We start from the raw sequence: 19,726 nt of genomic DNA, 5'->3' as shown, positions 1-19,726 counted from the left end.
GGGGTGTATTTGTTGATACATGCTGTGACGTGAATGGATTGAATGAATGTGAATCTGATTATATTGAGTTCTGTGTGAAGAAGGTATGTGAAAAGAAAGAAATAGTGATGTATGCTAACAACAAACCCTGGGACACAAAAAGAATTAAATTTTTTTGAATGAAAAGAAGGATTTATACACCAAGGGAGATAGGAAAGGTTTGAAAACGAAACAAGAGGAAATAAAGAGAGAAATAAAGAAATCCAAGGCTAATTATAAGTCAAAATTAGAGGATGATTTAAGATCTGTGAATATTAAGGCTACATGGAAGGGAATGAAGACGATCGCCAACCAAACAACAATAAAAGGAAATCAAACTCATTGAGTGACGCTGACGTCAGTCAATGAATTAAACGATTTTTACGCACGTTTTGATGACGGTAATTTTGGAAATGAAATTAATAGAATAAGATCAACATTATAGAGCAGTAAAATTAGGTGTCCCAAACGTAAACAATAACAAGTTGCTAGTGATTTTCGTTAGGGACCGGAATAATTTACGCACAATATAGGTCTCCCAATTTTGTAGTTTGAGTTTGTAGGCAATACACTTTCAGTATTGAAAATATGTTTACATAAAATCTAACAGTTGCAGAAATAATAATATAAGGCTAAATTATTCTGAAAACCAGGCTCCGAATAATTCTCGTCTTGTTCACACCAGCGCAATGATTTGCTCTGGTCTAAAAATAGATAGACTGTAACTTTTGTTCCATAAAATATCCATATCTAGACATTATTTGATGCACGATCGAGTATTTATGAATATGTGTTTCTTTTGCCACCTAACAGCCAAATTTTAAAGGTTATTTTTTTCTATAATTTACATTGGAACGTGAGCTGTCAAGACAGGAACATGTGGTTTGCCATGTGCTTCTAGACCTTTGTTTACGTTTGGGGCACCTAATTTTACTGCTCTATTAAATGGCGTGAGAAGAAGATGATATTGTGTTTAATGAACGGCGAGTGAGGAGAGAGTTTGAGAGTGTAAGTGTACGGAAAACGTGTGGGCCAGATGGCATTAGAGGCAAGTTATTGAAAGTGTGTGCCGAGCAATTGTGTTGTATTTTTACAATTGTTATTATTATTATTATAACAACAGCAACAACAACAACAAAGTCATTCATCATAATCTTACAAAGTTTCAAAGTTTATTTAATCTTAGCTTTCGTCAATAATTCATACAATTTGATGACAACATACATGAAAGTGAGTAAAAAGGTTAATGGAACCAAAAAAATAAAATAATACCATAAATAACCACAAAAATACAACAACCGTAATAATAATAATAATATTTCTATCGCTAATAATAAAGTTCTAGAAGAGTGATAATGTCATTACACATGTCATTAACCTTTACCCCCCCCCCCCTCCCTCATTACCCGACACCGCCACAAGTTTTAATCTTTCCCTTTGAAAACACGGGGAAACCAAATGATAGATTTATCTTACTTTACATTTAATACCATAAAAAGACAGTATTAGGGGATGTGCCTCATTTCTGGTAAGTCTTTTCACATGTCACGATGACTTGTCACATTGAAACTAATCATAACTCTTATTAAGTTGACGTAAGCATCGTGTTATTGGAATTCCACGATAGCTGATTCATTACATTGATTAAAATATGTCGTGACGAGTGGAATTTTGTAACAAACAATCATTCTAGATTAAATACAACTGTAATGAATTAATAAAATGTCACTATGAATAAAATGTCATTCTTCAATCTAAATCACGACCAGGGGCGTGGCTATATTGGTTGATTTGGTGCCTTGCACCGCATCCATCCTTTAAAAATGGATTACAGCATTTAAAAAATAATAAACCGCCTCTTGCATAAGTAAGTCTTTTCTTTAAGTTTTTTTTCTTTCATTTGTATTTACAAATATAGCATGTGTAAGCCATTTTCTTCTGATTCTGGCACCACCTTATACTGTAAGCATGACACGTCACTGATCACGACTGACCTCGTGGTGTCAATAATAACAGAAAATGAAGTGCCAGAAGACAGAAAAAAAAAAAAAACTTCGCAACGGTGTCAATAGCACATGAAATAGTTCATTGCCCGATAACAAGATTGATCGACATCTTCCTCGGGCTGACTTCCGAGAAAAACAGAGAATCCCGGAAGAGAGAAAATGGAGAAATTCATAACATTAGAATTAGAAGATTATTAAATTTTGTAGGATTTGCTGCATTTGTCAGCTGCACTTGCCCCATAAATGAGGTCAACAACTATAATGCTTTTGTCAAGGCTTACGGTGTAGTTTTTTTTTTCTGTCTTTAAGAATTAGCTCACCATGGGCAAGCTTAAATGTTTCGAGATCATTTTAGCATCCAACAAATCAGTGTACCACCCTGGAGAACGGGTGCAAGGAAGTGTTGTGGTTGAGCTAAAGGGGGACATGAAAATGAGATCTTTGAGAATTTTTATGAAGGGAGTCGCAAAAGTTCACTGGACAGAATCTCGAAGTACGGGCAGCAGACTGGGATCTTACACAGAACATTACAACGCCGAAGTGGAATACTTTTTCAAAAGACAAGTTTTATTTGGAGGGGGTACGTTTCTAAGTTTCTCAATCTCATCTCAGGGCAGTACTAGACTTAGTTGTAGTTACAGTTTAGAGTATAGACTTCAAACAGAGAGGTGTGACTCATAAAGACGTTCCCTCTGTCGTGAATGGAAACAAGTGAGAAGGGAGCTCAGAGTATTCCAAGTTTACAGACTTTAATTTTAATTTCTTTGATTTGCATCAACTGGTCTGGTCATTTATTCCAAAATGGACGCAAAGATTATGATTAATGTCATTACCGCTATGGACCTTTTGAGGTCATCTAGGATAAGCAAGCCTTTGGCTAAAATCCTACTCGCAGCGCCAATTGTCAGAACAGATTTCTCAATCTGGTTAACAATATGTAAAATAAAGGAAAAAGTAAAGAAAAGGTCTCCACCACAGTGGGCGTCTCCATATATGTAGGGGATATATATGGGCAGTTAAAAATGCCTTGCATCAAGGCATCAGGCAAATAGTCTGGGTATGTTCGTCCGGTAATAAAAACATAATAAAAACAGAGTCAACACTTGACTAATTTCAATCAACAATCCATTATGAATATTGTAGTTAAGAGCTTCCAAAAACGAGGGAAGATTGTTTTTATACCCTTAGTGATGTCACAGACTCACAGGAAGAATAACACACATCAGTGAATGGAACTCACAAGGACACCCAAACATGAAAACAATTCACAATTGCAACTTAATAGCAAAACAACAACAAACATAGAAACACAACAATAAATACGATACGTTCCTACTCCTCAATAAAGCTTCATAATGATTTTTATCAGTTCACATCTGCGCTTGTTTATTTTCACTGACATTTTGAAAAGAGAATATTTTCTTTTTCGTTAGTCATTTATAATTATCCATTCACAGTTGCAGGAAAATCTTGTGATTTTTAAAAAGAATGAAATATTATGAGACTTAACTTTAGGGTTAAGTGGTTAAGTTGTCATTTTGGGTGCATCAGTCTAGAGGGGTTGCCTCATCAGAAGAACATCCTGTCAACAAGATAACATAGCTGTTATATTTTGAAAGAGGGCATTTTTAACGTTGAAAACTGGCCAGTTTTGGCAAGGGAGACCAAGCTTTTGGCTTCCTAGCGTAAAACCGTATTTTCGTTTATGAAATTGTTTCTTTATGTTGAAGAGTCGAGTGTTTTTCTTCTATTTATTTATTACTTGTTTGGTTTTGTAGCTGTTTTTGTTTTTATGTTATTTTTAAAAAAGGCTTTATTAATTTATAATAATATTTTATTACCCTGCCCCTCCCCTTCCCCCAGAAAAGTAAACGAATACACAAAGAGAAAATTTTGAAGAATGAAATAATGAAATCTAAAAAACAAAACAAAAAAGAAAGAAAAAGAATATAAAGACAACTTTTGTGTTGGGCGGCTGATAACTTGCAATCTCTCTTTTCTCTCTTTTTTTCTTTTTTTTTTTTGGTCGAAGGGGTGGGGAATTGGCATGCTATTATTATATGGCCAAAAAAAGAAAAAAACATTTAAAAAACATTAAAAAAAAACAAAACAATAAATAAAGAACAAAAACAAAAGAAAACTCCACAATATAAAGAAACAGTTCTATATATGACAATATGGCTTTACTTTGGAAGACCAAAATCATGGTCTCCCTAAAAGAATTGAAAAATATTAGTGAAAAAAAAGAAAAAAAAAAAAAATTCTGTTGGATGGCTGACTTTTTTTGGGTGTGGGGGAGGGGGAGGAGGCCATGATAATAATATTATTACAAAGCTTTTAAAAATAAAAAAAAAAAAGATTAGCAAAAAAACAAACAAACAATCAAGTAATGAATAAATAGAAGAAAAAAACTTGCCTCTGAAACAGAACAGTTTCATAAACGAAAATATGGTTTTACGTCGGGAAGCCAAAATCTTGGTCTTCCTAGCAACAAAGGCCCGAGACACTTCCTTTAGGAAATGCAATGCTATTCACTGACACCTTCTTGAAACTATCATACAATCTAAAGAACACGAAAACGTTTGTAATAGAAACATGAGAGGAAATAATGTTGATTAATGTCAATAACATTTTGAAAAATTGCCCACACAAAAAAATTAGTCAAGGGGCAGCCATGTAAACATTAAATGATTCTTCATTCACGTGAATAGTGTGGCTAAAATGGTTTGGATGACTGTTGTATTGGAATGACTACTCTCATAGATGACAGGAGTCAAATCCCATCAATGCCATTTTATGCACCAAAGGCAGTCTCCCTGTCTTCTTGCTATGAACCGATGCATTACACGTGGTATGCTATTTGGATACTGTTCAATCAATCTCACTTACAGAGCATCCTTTCAAAATGTTTATTCTTAGGCCTCAGTTTGCTCAGGCCCAGTTTGCATAAAGGAGGAGACATCATGTTCTTCCTTTTGTTAAAAAAAATAAATTTTGGTCTCATTTTGCAGAAGTAGCTGATGGAAGAGACACATTGACAGATGGGAGACACGAATTCTTTTTCTCTTTTGACCTACCAATGGGGTAAGTAATTATATTGTCATGGAAATGATTATTTGTGAATGTAATAATGTCAATAAGAATAAAGTTAACTCTCATTTTCTTATTATACCTCTTATCTCAGTGCATGTCACCAATTTTTAAAACTTATCCTCTTGGTACTTCAGATACACATATAAAGCTGACATAGCAGATCACCAACCATAACGGTCTGCTGCCACCTTAGCCTTAGATATTTATCCTCGTGGCCGCTGTTGAGACTTCACATCTTGCGCTAGGGTCCTTCTCCCCATCTCCAAGGGTCTCTTCACTTCTATGCTCTTTTTTGGGGTCCAGTCTGAATCTGAGGGCATCTGTCTTCAATCAGAGGACATGGCCAGAACACCTCCATATTCTTCTCTCAGCCCTGTCCTCTTTATCAAGTCACTTACCAACACTTCAGATAATAAGAATGATATCAACCCGTATTTTGTTGTTGTTTTCTTTGTTTTATATTTTGATTGTTTTTTGGGCTTTTTTTGTCGTGTATTGTCCAAAGATTCTAAACAATCTATGTTTTAACATAGTCATGTTGATATTACAAATAATCTGCTATTTGGCTCCTATAAAAGACATTGAACACATCGAAGTAAATTCTATTCATATTTATTATTTTATGCCCCATTATTTTACTACTACTACTACTACTACTACTACTACTACTACTACCACCAATACTACTACTACTACTACTACTACTACTACTACTACTACTACTACTTCTACTACTACTACTACTACTATTACTACTACTACTACTACTACTACTACTACTACTACTACTACTACTACTGCTACTCCTGCTGTTGTTGCTATGATTCAAAACACAATACAAATCGGAACTAGAGACTATTTTGATGACAAAAAAATGTGTATTGTCACGAATTGTTTTTTTTAAGCTTTCAAACTTTTCTTTTCCCCTCAGTGGCATATCAACAAGCTTTGAGGGCAAGCATGGAAGCATTCGATACTGGTTGAAGGCTGAAATGGATAAGCCATGGTCCTTCAATCACAAAACAAAGAAAGCGTTCACAGTCATTAGTCCAATTGACATCAACAGACCAGAGTATCAGGTTTATATCATTATCCAATCATCCGATTAATCTTTTATCCTGAATTTCATCATTTGGCTTCTAGGGATTTAAAAAAATAAATCCATTTAAAGTATTTACTTTATACTTGTATAATGTGTGCAGTAGTATACTGTATTAATCACAATAGTTATACTTTCTTATCCTAAATCCTCTCCTTCCCCCCTCCCCCTGATGTCCTAATAGCTCAGTTGGCAGAGCACTTGCTTCACACACAAAGGGAACAAGATCGATCATGTGTGAAGTTGATTTTTTTCTAACCCTTTTGTTCACCCAGCAGTGATTGAGTAGCTGGGTTTGTTTGATATGATGGAAAGTACTTTGCGATAGACTAGCGCCTATCCAAAGGGTAGTAAGCAATTGCTATTGTCTGGTTTATGCTATAGAGACTGGGATAAACTGCCACATGGGTCTAATAGCTCTGAAGGACTACTTTAATGACAACAAGTTGAATATAAACAAAACAAAAAACTATATATAGATTTTAATATATTGTATTAATTTAAATCAACTTGGTTATTCAAATAACTAAATTCCAGTTGTGAAGGCCATGATGAATGGCACTGGCATTTAGATTCAGTTCTCTGGGCTGTCAATATACCTGCAAAAATTGTCATCATTACCGCATAATGTTTAAGGAAATGTTGGGTCAACAAGTGATTTATATGCCCATGCTTATCATGGAGTATCCCTCTTGGCTTAAGCATTTACTGAGAATACTAAAGTAACTATCATATTTACACCCCTGTTTGTGGGATCCTATGTAAGTGCCTGGGTGGGATTTGTTGGTAGTCTAAAATTAGTCACACGGATAGGTTTCTTTCGGGATTAACCAATCTGATCCTCTTATGAACTAGTCCCCCTTTCTCTGACTTTTTCTTGTGGTCTTTTGATTGAAGACATGTATTCTTTAAACTTTCATTATCTTTCTCCTTTTTATGGTGCTTATATTACTTAGAAGTGTCACAGGTGCTGTAAAATTTCTAAAAAGAAAAAAAAACATCATACGCAACAATCAACAAAGAATACTATAATGCATTGGTCAACTATATTTGTCAAATCTCATCATGTTGTATGATGAAATCTGAACAATATAGGGCAACCCTTTTGAAATATTTATCTTTTATGCATTTTCTGTTTTGTTGTGTTCCATACATATTTTTACTATATTACACTCTTCTTGTTTTTTTTGTTTTTTTAAAATATAAATTGTTATATGATATATTTGTGTTTGTTTTTGTTGTTTACCAGAGATGGTAGTAGTCAATATTGGAATTACCTGTCGACCAACCACTCCTTTTTATTTTATCACATATCAATTGCAATGTAAATGGTGCTGCTCGAAGCTCGAATAAATAAATAACAAGGTGAAATTGAATGTAAGCTTCAATTCTGTTTTCGTATATTAAATTGAAGCTTACATTCAATTTCATATTAAATTGAAGCTTACATTCAATTTCACATTGTTATCAATTGCAATGGCATGCATTTCTTATTTAAAAAAAAAATAAAGTATCAGCCTTTGTGTCATCTCCAGGTTCAAGTGGAGAGCAGCGTAGAGAAGACAGTGTGTTGCTGGTTGTGTACATCGGGTCCCATTTCTATCACTTCCCTCACAGATAGGAGAGGTTATTGTCCAGGTGGGTCAAATCAATAAAACTTGCTTTTTTTGTCTTTCCTATTCTGTTTTGCTGCAAACGAGACTGAGATCAAGAACATGTTTAATGGCTGTGACACTTCATCAGAGGAGCGACACTTCATCAGTGGGGACTTTCCACTTTTGCCATATATTCGCGCTGTAGCAAAGCCTGTCCCATATATTCGCGTTGTGACAAAGAACCTGAAACCTCAGAGCATCTAATCAAGCATAGTTAATAGCTACCTAATTCACCGCCTGGATAGATTATCATAATATTGTAGTGCGAGACCATTAGAAGCTGCTGCTGCCTATTCTCAGAAATCTTTCCTTCTCTATATTTTAACAAGTATTCAGTTTTTTAATTATTGTTTTAGCTAGGATGTCAGTAGGGGAAGTGCTCAGCTGTATTTTTGTATAATTATCACATTGGTATGCAAATAAATGTGGAAGGGGTGTTGATATCACGGAAATTTTTTCACTGAATTCCAGAATTAGGCAGAATGAAACTTTATTATTTAAGAAGCCAGTAAAGCATATTTGTGTTTATTGAGCTTTATATAATGCAATATCCACTAAATGTGCTCAAAGCGCTTTACAAGGGGTCCCTGGTCAATAGCAACAATTAACATGTATTAGGCGATATTACAATTTTTCGGACAAAGACAACGCTGTTAAAGGCCAGGTACTCATTTTACACCTGAGTATGGTGAGAGAATGTGAGTAAAGAGCCTTTTCCAAGGACTCAACTATGCGCCGAGCGTGAGGCTCGAACCCAGGACCTTTCGATCCAAAAGCGAGTGTCATACCACAAGACCACATAGCTGCACTGAAAGATTTCAATTGAAAAATATGACTTTGGCCTGAATTATACTGTACAGATTTCATGGACACAATATTTGTTGAGTTGTTTAGATTATGTGAGCCCAATGTACATGAAGGTCTTCTATCATTACCTCACAAACTCATATAAAGAATTTTGTTTCAGGTGAATCCATTGCTATTTCTGCCGAATTTGACAACCACTCCTCCCGCACTGTCATTCCTTATGCTACACTTTACCAGTCACAAGCATTTTTTGCCAGTGGGAAATCGCGTGTTCGAAGAACAAAATTTACAGTACTAACAGGTATTGAGTCAATTTATAAGTATTGTTACTGTATGCACCTTACTCCTCTTCAATTTCTTCTATTTCTCCTTTTTTTTCTTTATTATTATCACTACCATTATCATTTCAACCACAATCATGATCACCATTACTATGGGGCAGCGTGGCTCAGTCGTTTGGTCTTTGCTGCTTCAAACCCTAAAGGTACTGAGTTCAATCACCCGCCATGCTGTGTGGCCTTTATCAAGTCACCTTGCTCTAGCTCAGTATACACTGCTGCATTGTGGCTGACGTCTGGGTTATTCCAGTCTTCCCTTGGAAAAGATCCTAAAGACAAATTTCCCCCATGGAGGTGAATAAAGGAAATTTTATTTATGATTTTATTATCATCAGCAACAGTAATAATAGCACAACCACATGGTGGTAAATGTGGTTCAACGGTACAGGGTATTGTTTTATCACAAAACAGGGATGGGGGTTTTGCAAATTTTTGTTTTGGTGTGAGAGGAGTGGAGGTGGGAGAGGGGAAGATAATCCCCTCATTTCTACCTCTTCTTCGCCCATAAAGCCCCTAACACTATATTGAATTGTAAGTTAAATTTTATGTTTATTCATTTATATTTTCTGCTAAATTCCTCAGAGTACTTAGTATACCATTTGTTGCTTTACTCATTTCCAGTGATCATCATTATAGCTCTTTTTTGCACCATGTCAATCTTATTGATACAATTTTTAATCTGGTTGATATTGTTCCCTTTAACTGCATCACCAGAAGGAATGCAATCTGATTTTCATCATTGTCACAATCCTTGACAGAATTATTGCATGTCCTCAAGTTTGTTTTATACTGTGGACATTGGTTATTTTCACCAGACATCAAAATTTGTCTTATTAAAATCCTTTTATCTCACTTGAAATAATGCCAATACTCCATTAAACTCAGTTCCATCAGTTTACATGAAAATGGAGGTTGAATGGATATAAAAAGGAAATAATTGAATTTTGCCCTTTTTTTTCATTTTTCTAATTTCTCCCAGGCCTTCCAGTGGCCCCAGGCACCAGAGGTTCTTGGGATTCCCAGCTCCTCAAGATTCCGGCAGTCACCCCATCCATTATCAACTGCTGTGTCATGAAAGTAGACTACTATGTCAAGGTGAAGAATTACATTTTGGATGTTTAGAATTTTTCTTTGATGATCTATTGTTTCATTTTTTTTGTTTTCTAACTGCCAAATAATTTTAACCTGCAGGCCATAGCATTTTCCTTGTATTCACAAATCCATCTTGTTTGTAGCTTCAAGATACAAATGGGCACTGCGTCTGAACTGTATGTGAGTTCCTGACATCAGTTTCTGAAGACATTGAAAAGTGTTTGTATTAAATGAATGCCGAGCAGGTTACTTATATTTATGAATTAAACAATTTAATCCAGATGGCCCACTGCAGAAATGAATGGAGAATTGTGTACCACATTATTCATGGGCAAACTGGAAATATTCATTACAATTGTAGAGGGATGAGAAAGACAAAACTCGACTGTCCAAAAACCTGGTTGTGTCTTAAAATTCCAGCCTTCGAAAAGGATACCATAACAAAGATTTGTGGGGGGTTTTATTTTTACAAAATAATAGTGTGCCAAACAGTTATTTCATTTTATTTCAAATTTTCTACTTCATTTTTCCAATTACCTAAGGTGGCCTTACACATCAATGGTGCCTACAAACTCACCATGCATCTTCCTGTAGTTATCGGCACCGTGCCTTTCCGACAAGCACCGAGCTATAGGTTCACAGAGTCGCGTTTCTATCGGGAGACCAGGATTGGGTTTGAGGATACCAACTTGCTGCCTGTTCCACCTCCTTACAGGGAAATGATCACGCCACCTCCACCTTTTGATGGTAGGTTATTTTTCTCATGCACATATTTGAATGCTATAGAGTATTTATAATCAGAGTACAGACCTCTCTCAGATCTCTTCATGAAAAATTTAGCAGAGGCTGACAAAAAAAAAAAAAACACAAAAAAACCAAAAAAAACTAGAGTTTTTATATAGCGCAATATCCACTAAATGTGCTCAAAGGGCTTCACAAAGGGTCCCTGACCAACAGCAACATGTAACATGAAGAACAAGACATCTTCAATTATTTTTCCTTTTGTTTTTTTGTTTTTTTGCATCTGCCTCAGATATTTTCATTATGATGATTGATTTAATGTAGGATATTTTTGCCTTCATTTTTAACCACTGAGATTTTTTTACGAATTTTCTCGTTTAACATTCCCAGCAGCAATCTATATTCTATTCTAATTTCAGTACTTTTGATAATCCCAAACATCTCAAAGCACTCAAATTTAAATTTTAAATTGAGCTTTTATATAGCGTAATATCCACTAAATGTGCTCAAAGCTCTTTACAAGGGGCCCCTAGCCAACAGCAACATTTTACATTTAGGACGGGACATGACGCCTGTTGGGCGATGTTAAAATAGTTTCGGACAGAGACAACGCTTCTAACGGCCAGGTACTCATTTTACACCTGAGTATGATGAGAGAATGCGAGTAAAGAGCCTTCTCCAAGGACTCAACTATGCGCGGAGCGAGGCTCGAACCCAGGACCTTCCGATCCGAAAGCGAGTGTCATACCACTAGACCACATAGCCACACAAATAATATCCGATTAGAAAATAAAATACCATCATTTTATTAAAGGACAGGATAAGGAAATTTATTTTTTATGTTTTCGAATGGAGTTGATTTGTGGGTCCTGATAGCTCATTTGGTGGAGCATTTGTTTCACATACAAGGGGACCACGATCGATTCTGGGGGCAGTCAAGATTTTTGTCTGACCCTCTGTCCATCTTGCAGTGATTGGCTAGCTGGGGCTGATAGATCTGGTGGAAAGTACTTTGTGATAGACAAAGTGTCTTATCCAAAGGATAACAAATTGTGATAGACAAGTGTCTTATCCAAAGGATAGCAAGCAATTGCTGTTGTCTGTTTCACGCTATAGAATTCGGGATAAAATCGAGCTCCACAAAGGACATCTTTCTTATTTGATGGAGGTGATTTACTTTTTGTCTTTTTTTTTCTTTTTCTCGCTCTTTCCCTCTTTGATTCAGTGCTCATAAAATGAAACAGTTTTTTAAAAATTATCTATGTGTGTGGTCGTTCACATAACCAACTGGTTTTCATTCTCCCGTATTTCTATGACATGCTATATATATATATATATATATATATATATATATATATATATATATATATATATATATATATATATATATATATATATATATATATATATATATATATATATATATATATATATATAAATATAAGAGCCTTTTTTAATTTAACTTAATTTTATTAATTTTTTTACATGAGCAACCTTTACACTTACCAAATCAGTATTATACTGTCATGTATGAATATTGTTAGAGTTTTATTCAGTCCAAATTTCTGTCTCTCCATCCTCAGATCCTCCCACATATGCTGAGAGTATAGGAGGTGCCGTCAACATAAATGACGATGATGACGACGATGAGCCCCCTGGATCCAACATGGGGGATCATACCTATACCCCTATGTACACTTATGTGTACAATTACAGACCTCCACCAGCTTATGATGAGGTATCCTATCAATGATTTCATGTTTGAAGGTTGATGCATGTCGATGCAGTTTTCTGGTTCAGCATTTATGCCTGTCCGGGGTATTTGCACCTTTCGGCCAATGACTCTGTTTTAGACCTGATTTCCTATTAAGATGTACTTCTTTAGCCTATATAGTCATCGCGGGTGGTTGGATGGGAGCATCACCCTTGAATCATATACCTATGATGTTCGCATGGGTGTACGATCCGATAGTGATGTCGTTTCTTCTTCTCTTTACTAGCCTATCCTGCTTCTTTGGTTTGTGATTGTATTTTGACAGGGGATATTTTTTTTTCTGTAAATCTTCTGCCTGTTTGTTCTTGGTTATTTATAATTTAGCTTATGATATCTTTAGGTTATGATTTTGATTTACATTTGTACCATTTTTGTTGGATTGCTTGTTTTTTTTGTTTCAGCGGTCTCTCATATAACCTCAATTGTGTTGTAAGAGACCTAAAGCAACAAACAAACAAACAAATATATAGTCATCGTCTTGTCCACAAGACAGTGGTGGTTTTATTTCATAGTGTCCTCTTCTTAGACAGGTTGCCAGCCAAGGCTATGGATTCCTCTTCCAACTGTGATCTTTAGTCAGTGCCCTTCTCCTAGATCGATCACAGTTGTTTATGAGCTCCATCCACCCAAAGAAAGGACTAAGTTGGGAACTTTGGATGTTGTCACTTGGCATCATCGGCTAAAACACAAATATCAGTGCTGATGGTTTTCCTTGGATCCACTGAAATTCGCGATTTCAGAGTCAAAAGAAGAATTTCCTCTATTTTAAAAATGATATTTCCCCCTGCCAATAATTTTTTGGGATTCAGAGAGTTGATGGTGGAACAGACAGGCACAGTTTCACACTCTTCAGAGGTTTGCTCGAGTGTCATAATTTATTGCCTCAATTGCTCTTAAGGTGGGGGTTAGTGCAGTTAAATGGGGCTTTTGGGCAATCGTTCATAATTTTCTTCCTTTTTCACCTTTGACACCATCAGCACTGAACTATGATCATGTGCTCAGGGATACTGACTCTGTTGGATGTCTTACCATTGTTCATTTTGTGGCACTGTTGAGGCAAGATTCCTAATCCCCAGTGATAAATGGTCCTATTAGCAAGGAATATTTGGTTGGCCAAAGCTATAAATTTTCTCTAAACTTGCTTTAGGACTGTCATGGCGGGTAATGGTTAATGTAAGGACTTGATTTTAAGTGGATACCAGATTGCTGGCAGTTGGGAAAGCCAGTATTTTCAACCTTCTAAATGATAGGTCAACCAGTACTTGTGGTGTTTTAGATATTTTGCAGGAAGTAGGTTGGCATAAGGCATAAGTTTATTCTGAAGTCTGCAGGTTTTTGGAATATTTTGTCTGAGATTTGCGCAGGTTTTAATAAAAAACCCTAACTGCTAATTTTATAAATCTGTTCAATTTATTAATTAGTTATTATTATTATTATTATTATTATTATTATTATTATTATTATTATTATTATTATTATTAGTTTTATTATTATTATGATTATGATTATTATTATTATTATTATTATTATTATTATTATTATTATTATTATTATTATTATTATTATTATTATTATTATTGTTACTATTAATGTTTGTTGATTCATTTCAGAACAATGCTGGTAGCTTGACTTTCAACCTTCCCACATCATGTCCATCTGAGTCTTGATTACACGAGGGCTTAAAAGCCAGCTCAATTCAGCCATGACGCAGAGTGTCCGCCCAATGTAAAATATTTTTGTTTATGTATAAGAACTGTGAAGAAAGTATGTCTTTATAATGCGGATGCAGAGCTTTTGTAACAAATGTGTTTTATGAGAAACTGAATAACACCGTTTACTCCTCTTTTCTCAGTTGGGACCATTTTCTGAGGGAGGTTTGCGTTTTATAAAAATTTAATGTTTTTTGTAATTGAAATCAAAATGCATTGTTCTGTGAGTTGAGAAGGATATTAAATATCTCTCCCCCATGGAACTGTAGAAGGATTCGTGGTGTTTTGAGATATGTGTGATTGTGAATTACTGGCAAGATGACAATATACACAGCATTATTAAAGATAAGAGGAAGTTTGAGCGTGTTGTTCTGTCACTCTATTTTGTAAAGAATTATATTCAAATGATATGTGGGAATGAATATAAACTATAAAGAAAGCAAGGTGCATGGTTCTTGAAAATCAAACCCTTTAAGTATCTCAACCTATTTAGAACAAGAAAGCAGAATGTGAGAATGATATACTCTGATTTTTACTTACTTTTATTGCGATTTTTAACAAATTCGCCTGGCAGTATTTTATACTTTGTATTATTATGTACATATTTCAAACCTGCATTTTTTTACTTTTTCTCACTTTTTTTTTTTTTTTTTTTTTTTGAAAAGGTGCTTTAATCTTCTTTCTTGTTACAATTCCAGTTTTGTCAAGATTGTTGCAATTAGAATCTTAACTATTGTACACTTGATGGGTCACCATGACATAACTATGAACATCTGCACAACTGTTCACCGTCAATCAATCATCATTTATTTTTGATAATAGCCTATATTTTTGGAATCTATATATAATTTTTTCTTGGTAGAGGCCCTCAACCATCTCTTGAATGCCAGGGGGGTTGAGGGGGGGTGGCATTCTTGCTGTCTCTTTCATCCATTTATATTATCATTTGCCCCCTCCCTCGAGTTTTCTGACTTTTTCCTGGAATTAGGCTACTTGATTGTGCCTGTGTCCTGCCCAGGGTGTTTTGCTTCGAGAGAGACAAATCAGATGGATATACTTATTTCTTTGAGATTATTATTTTTTCTTGTAAATCAAAGCTTGTTATTGTTTGTTATTCATATATAAATCGATGCCATTTTGGTCTACATTTTTTGATGAGGTCCCAATTTTTATGTCTGGAGCATGGAGATGTCTTAGACGAGGAACAAGGACAGATTGCTCTTGAGATATGCTTCTATTCCCTGTTTGAACTAATTCTCTCTGTCTTACTTTTTTCTCGGGTGCTAAATATCTGGTCTATTATTTTTTACCATCTCATAACGTCTGTATCCTGGTACTGCTATGAAATAAAAGGTGTCACCAGCGCGATACTTTCTTCAAAGAAAATCAGCTTACGTTTATCTCATTAAGAACTTTGTGTCATACAGTTGGTTTTATGAAATGTTTATATTAAATAATTTCAGATTTCTTCATAGCTGCCATAACAAAGTTTAAATTGGCATTATCTCTTTGATTGTCTTACTCTGAAATGTAAATTTGTAGAATATATCAAGTATATTGGATAATTGTGTTGATGAGTCGTATGAAGTTATTGATGAAAGTGAATTCATTGACGGTCATGGGTGACATTCAAAATTATATCTCATTCTAATCAGTAACATCATGTAATTTTTTAAAAAAATAATGAACTTAATCATCAGTCACTAAATTTTGCCATTTTTATCTATATCTATTTGTTTAGAAACGGGGTTACATCAGTTTGGTATGAAATGTCAAAGGATTGCAGCAATTAAAATTTAGAGGGGTGCTCATTGACTACAAACCCATTATTGTTGTTTCAAGATTCTCTATATTTCTGGCTCAAATTCCACTCTACAATTCTATTTTTTCATATAACTTATTTGCTATGAATTGTAACATGTTGCACAAGATGTCATTGATGGTCAAATTCAGCTTGTTTATTGCTATTTACCCACCCCTATCAAAAACCAGATAAATATTTGCAAATTATTTACGGTGTTAAAGAGCTTCTGTTTACCTTTATTTTCTTAATAATTCAAAGAAATATTGTCCAAATCACGTAAAATTTATAATTTGTTAGTCAAGCCATGTTGATAGATGTATGGTAAGTTTCAAGCAGTTGGGTAACATATTTTACGATAAAATGGAAATTCCCAAACCAAGTATTTTTTTATTTTAAAATTAACTACTGCTTTTAGCATCAAAATCGGATTTGAAATACTTTTTTATTTTTCACTTTCTTCAAATAATATTGTTTCAATTACTCTGAGGATTGCAGATTCTTTATCTTTATGGATAATTTATGTTTAGTATGGATTATAAAGCTTGGCCATGGTCCATTATTTAAAAAAAAATAAAAAAAAATAAAAAAAATTCAGGAAGAACAAAGTTCTGTTTCACAGTGTATGTCCACATCTGCTGTTAATAGGACATAATGCTGTTTGATGCATCTTTGTCATTTTGTTTCAATCCTGTGCTTATTACGTTGGAACGTATGTTGTGATGAATTAAAGTAGACATAACTCTTGCTGTGATTTTGAGTTATATTTAAGATTGTTATACACAATTTCCCAGTCTCATTTGAGACATTTAAATTATTGAGAGGTATGAAGGAATTATGACAAGTGTTGCCAACATAGTGTTGCCAACCTTACGTAAAAAATGCCTATTCTTAAGCATTTTAGTTCATTGTGTATTTTTTCTGAAGATCGTACGCATTATTCGATTTCTATTTTTTTTTTAATAAAAAGAAATCATACACTTTACTGGTGTACTTCAACACTTTAGTTTGTTTTATAATCCACAAGTTCAATAAGATATTTATTTGGGTCATTTGTCCATTCTGGAAGTCAGTACTATTTATAATGTCAATAACGAATAAGTTTATACATTGTACGCACATTTTTAAAGTCTTACTCATTTTGGCTCTCCATTGTACACATTTTCATGGGCTAGACATGGCAATACTGCTTACATTGTCCACCTATAAATATAACTTGCAAAGCACATAGACATAGAATTGAGAACTGTGGATGAGAGATGAATAACAACATATATTTGTTAAATTGGCACAATTTCTATCCTTTCAATGTGTCTGACTGAATATATATAGTCTATTGATTCATATGTTCATAGGTGAAAGTTTGCTTTAATTAACTGTTGTCCTTTTGTATTGTTTGGTCGTTTAAGTTTAAGGTGGTGAGTAAATATTATAAATTAATATCTTTGGCCTGGCTGGTCTGTCTTTATTACTTAATATACTTGAGCTTTTATATAGCGCAATATCCACTCAATGTGCTCAAAGCGCTTTACAACAGGTCCCTAGCCAACAGCAACACTTAACATATAGAATGAGACAATATACCTGTGAGGCGAAATTACATGCTGTTAAAAGCTGGGTACTCATTTTACACCCGAGTAGGATGAGAGAATGTGAGTAAAGAGCCTCCTCCAGGGACTCAGCTGTGGGCTGCTCAGAGCAGGACTCGAACCCTGGACCTTCCAGACCGAAGGCTAGTGTCATACCAAAAGACCACATAGCCGCACAAAGGTAATTTGATCCCTGTAAACTTTCACTCACGCATATGTGTCCCTTCATGAATATTTTTTAAAGTTTCTAGTGTGGGAAATTCTATTCCTATATCTCTGGTTATCCTATGTGAAATCCTTTATAAAATGGAATTGTATGTAAAGGGAAAATATCCCTGGCATTGAAATCTTTGCTGAACTGAGGGTGTCAATTTAACTTTATGACACAAAATTGTGACCAATTGTCTCAAAACGATTTTATGTCTGGATGAACTTGATGCTTAAAATTGAATTTTAAATTTAACTTATACAATTTGAGTTAAAACAATTCCCTACATCGATGGGAGTGACATTTCTCTCTCAACCATGGGGAAAAAAAGAATTTCCTAATTCTGATCATTCTGATTTTAAACTCACTTTTCTTCATCTCGTACATTTTGACATAATACAAGATTTATGCGACTCACAATTGTCCTATCATCTGTCTCAAAACGGACATCAAAAGAATATTACTATGTATAGTCTTGAATCTCATATATTTAACAAAGAATATCAAAAGTGTATAATCATATTTAGTTGTTTTTTTTTGTTTTTTGTTTGTTTTGTTTTTTAAATCTTTTTTTTGCCTGAATTGAAATTTGAGTTTTGAATAATTGTTATCATATTTGAATTTTGACTCCTAATTGGCATAATTGTTTTTAATTTGATTTTTGAAAATATACCATCCATTTTTCGCCTAGAACAGTATTTTATTTTAATTAAGTGATTTTGTCTCATGAATCTCTTCTCAGTTTTTTTGTTTTTTTGTTTTTTAAAAATAAAATTATCAAATGTTAATTTAGATGGTCAGAAATCCAAACGCGTAAATCAGTTTAAAACTTATTTTGGATTGGATGTCCTTTTATTTATTTTTGCAAGTCTTTTGACTCCATTTTGGTTTCATGCGAGCATTTGTTTATATGAAGGTGTGTGAGAGTGTATGTGTGTGTGTGTGTGTGTGTATGTGTGTGCGTGTGTTTGTGTATTCATGTTGTGTTTGGACAGTTGATATTGAGTTCTGAAAAGAATAGATATTTATTATTTTAACTCTCAGAAAATGTAACACAAGTTTGAGAAAATGTAGCTCATCAGTGAATATTTTAATTAAAGAACAGTTCGTTTTAAAAAAATAAATTACCAACCACATTGTCAACCACAATACGTGGGTGAGTGTTAGCCAGTATACTTTTCCAGAGTTAGTATAAAATACGTTTCAGTGGATGAGCCACACCTTTTCAATGTTAATGAATAGAATCGTGGTCTTTGGCTTTTACTTTTTTTTTTAAACCAGAGGACCACGATAGTTTTTTGCACTTTGTTTTGTCAGAACAAATTCCTTGTCTTTGCTTGGCTAAAAAGATATATAGATGAGGAGTTAGTGAAACAAGAGACAATATGTTTTGCTAGCGCCATAAAACACTTAAAAACAAAAACAAGAGATAATAGATGAGGAGTTAGTGAAACAAGAGATCATATGTTTTGCAAGCGCCGTAAAACACTTAAAAACAAAAACAAGAGATAATAGATGAGGAGTTAGTGAAACAAGAGACAATATGTGTTGCAAGCGCCGTAAAACACTTAAAAACAAAAACAAGAGATAATAGATGAGGAGTTAGTGAAACAAGAGACAATATGTTTTGCAAGCGCCATAAAACACTTAAAAACAAAATACAAAAACAAGAGATAATAGATGAGGAGTTAGTGAAACAAGAGACAATATGTTTTGCAAGCGCCATAAAACACTTAAAAACAAAATACAAAAACAAGAGATAATAGATGAGGAGTTAGTGAAACAAGAGACAATAT

General features: G+C 34.3%; 1 protein-coding gene across 2 annotated transcripts; it reads left to right on the top strand.

The window, feature by feature from the left end:
* Window positions 1-1,059: 1,059 nt before the first annotated feature.
* LOC144966313 (arrestin domain-containing protein 3-like) lies at window positions 1,060-16,726 on the top strand. 2 transcript variants are annotated; one of them, XM_078902551.1, is made up of 9 exons: window positions 1,060-2,604; window positions 5,036-5,108; window positions 6,049-6,196; window positions 7,752-7,854; window positions 8,839-8,979; window positions 9,996-10,111; window positions 10,651-10,855; window positions 12,433-12,587; window positions 14,234-16,726. In XM_078902551.1, the coding sequence occupies exons 1-9, from the start codon at window positions 2,346-2,348 to the stop codon at window positions 14,288-14,290; spliced, it is 1,257 nt and encodes a 418-aa protein (XP_078758677.1). In that variant the 5' UTR covers window positions 1,060-2,345; the 3' UTR covers window positions 14,291-16,726. The 2 variants fall into 2 exon arrangements, with proteins under 2 accessions (XP_078758677.1, XP_078758676.1); XM_078902550.1 differs by having other exon boundaries at window positions 2,163-2,604; window positions 7,728-7,854.
* The last annotated feature ends 3,000 nt before the right edge of the window (window positions 16,727-19,726 follow it).

Source organism: Berghia stephanieae, chromosome 2 (assembly GCF_034508935.2).
Source record: "Berghia stephanieae isolate SIO BIC M18660-M18661 chromosome 2, UCSD_Bste_1.3, whole genome shotgun sequence".
Lineage (NCBI taxonomy): Eukaryota > Metazoa > Mollusca > Gastropoda > Nudibranchia > Aeolidiidae > Berghia > Berghia stephanieae.
The sequence above is the reverse complement of the archived record's forward strand: the minus strand, read 5'-3'. Positions and strand labels throughout refer to the sequence as shown.

Excerpts from the sequence above, each read along its gene's own strand:
- LOC144966313 (XM_078902550.1), top strand. The coding sequence starts at position 2,346 with ATGGGCAAGCTTAAATGTTTCGAGATCATTTTAGCATCCAACAAATCA. Across the intron at positions 2,605-5,035 it reads ACAAGTTTTATTTGGAGGGG|AAGTAGCTGATGGAAGAGAC; the intron begins GTACGTTTCTAA and ends CTCATTTTGCAG. Across the intron at positions 10,856-12,432 it reads GCCACCTCCACCTTTTGATG|ATCCTCCCACATATGCTGAG; the intron begins GTAGGTTATTTT and ends CTCCATCCTCAG.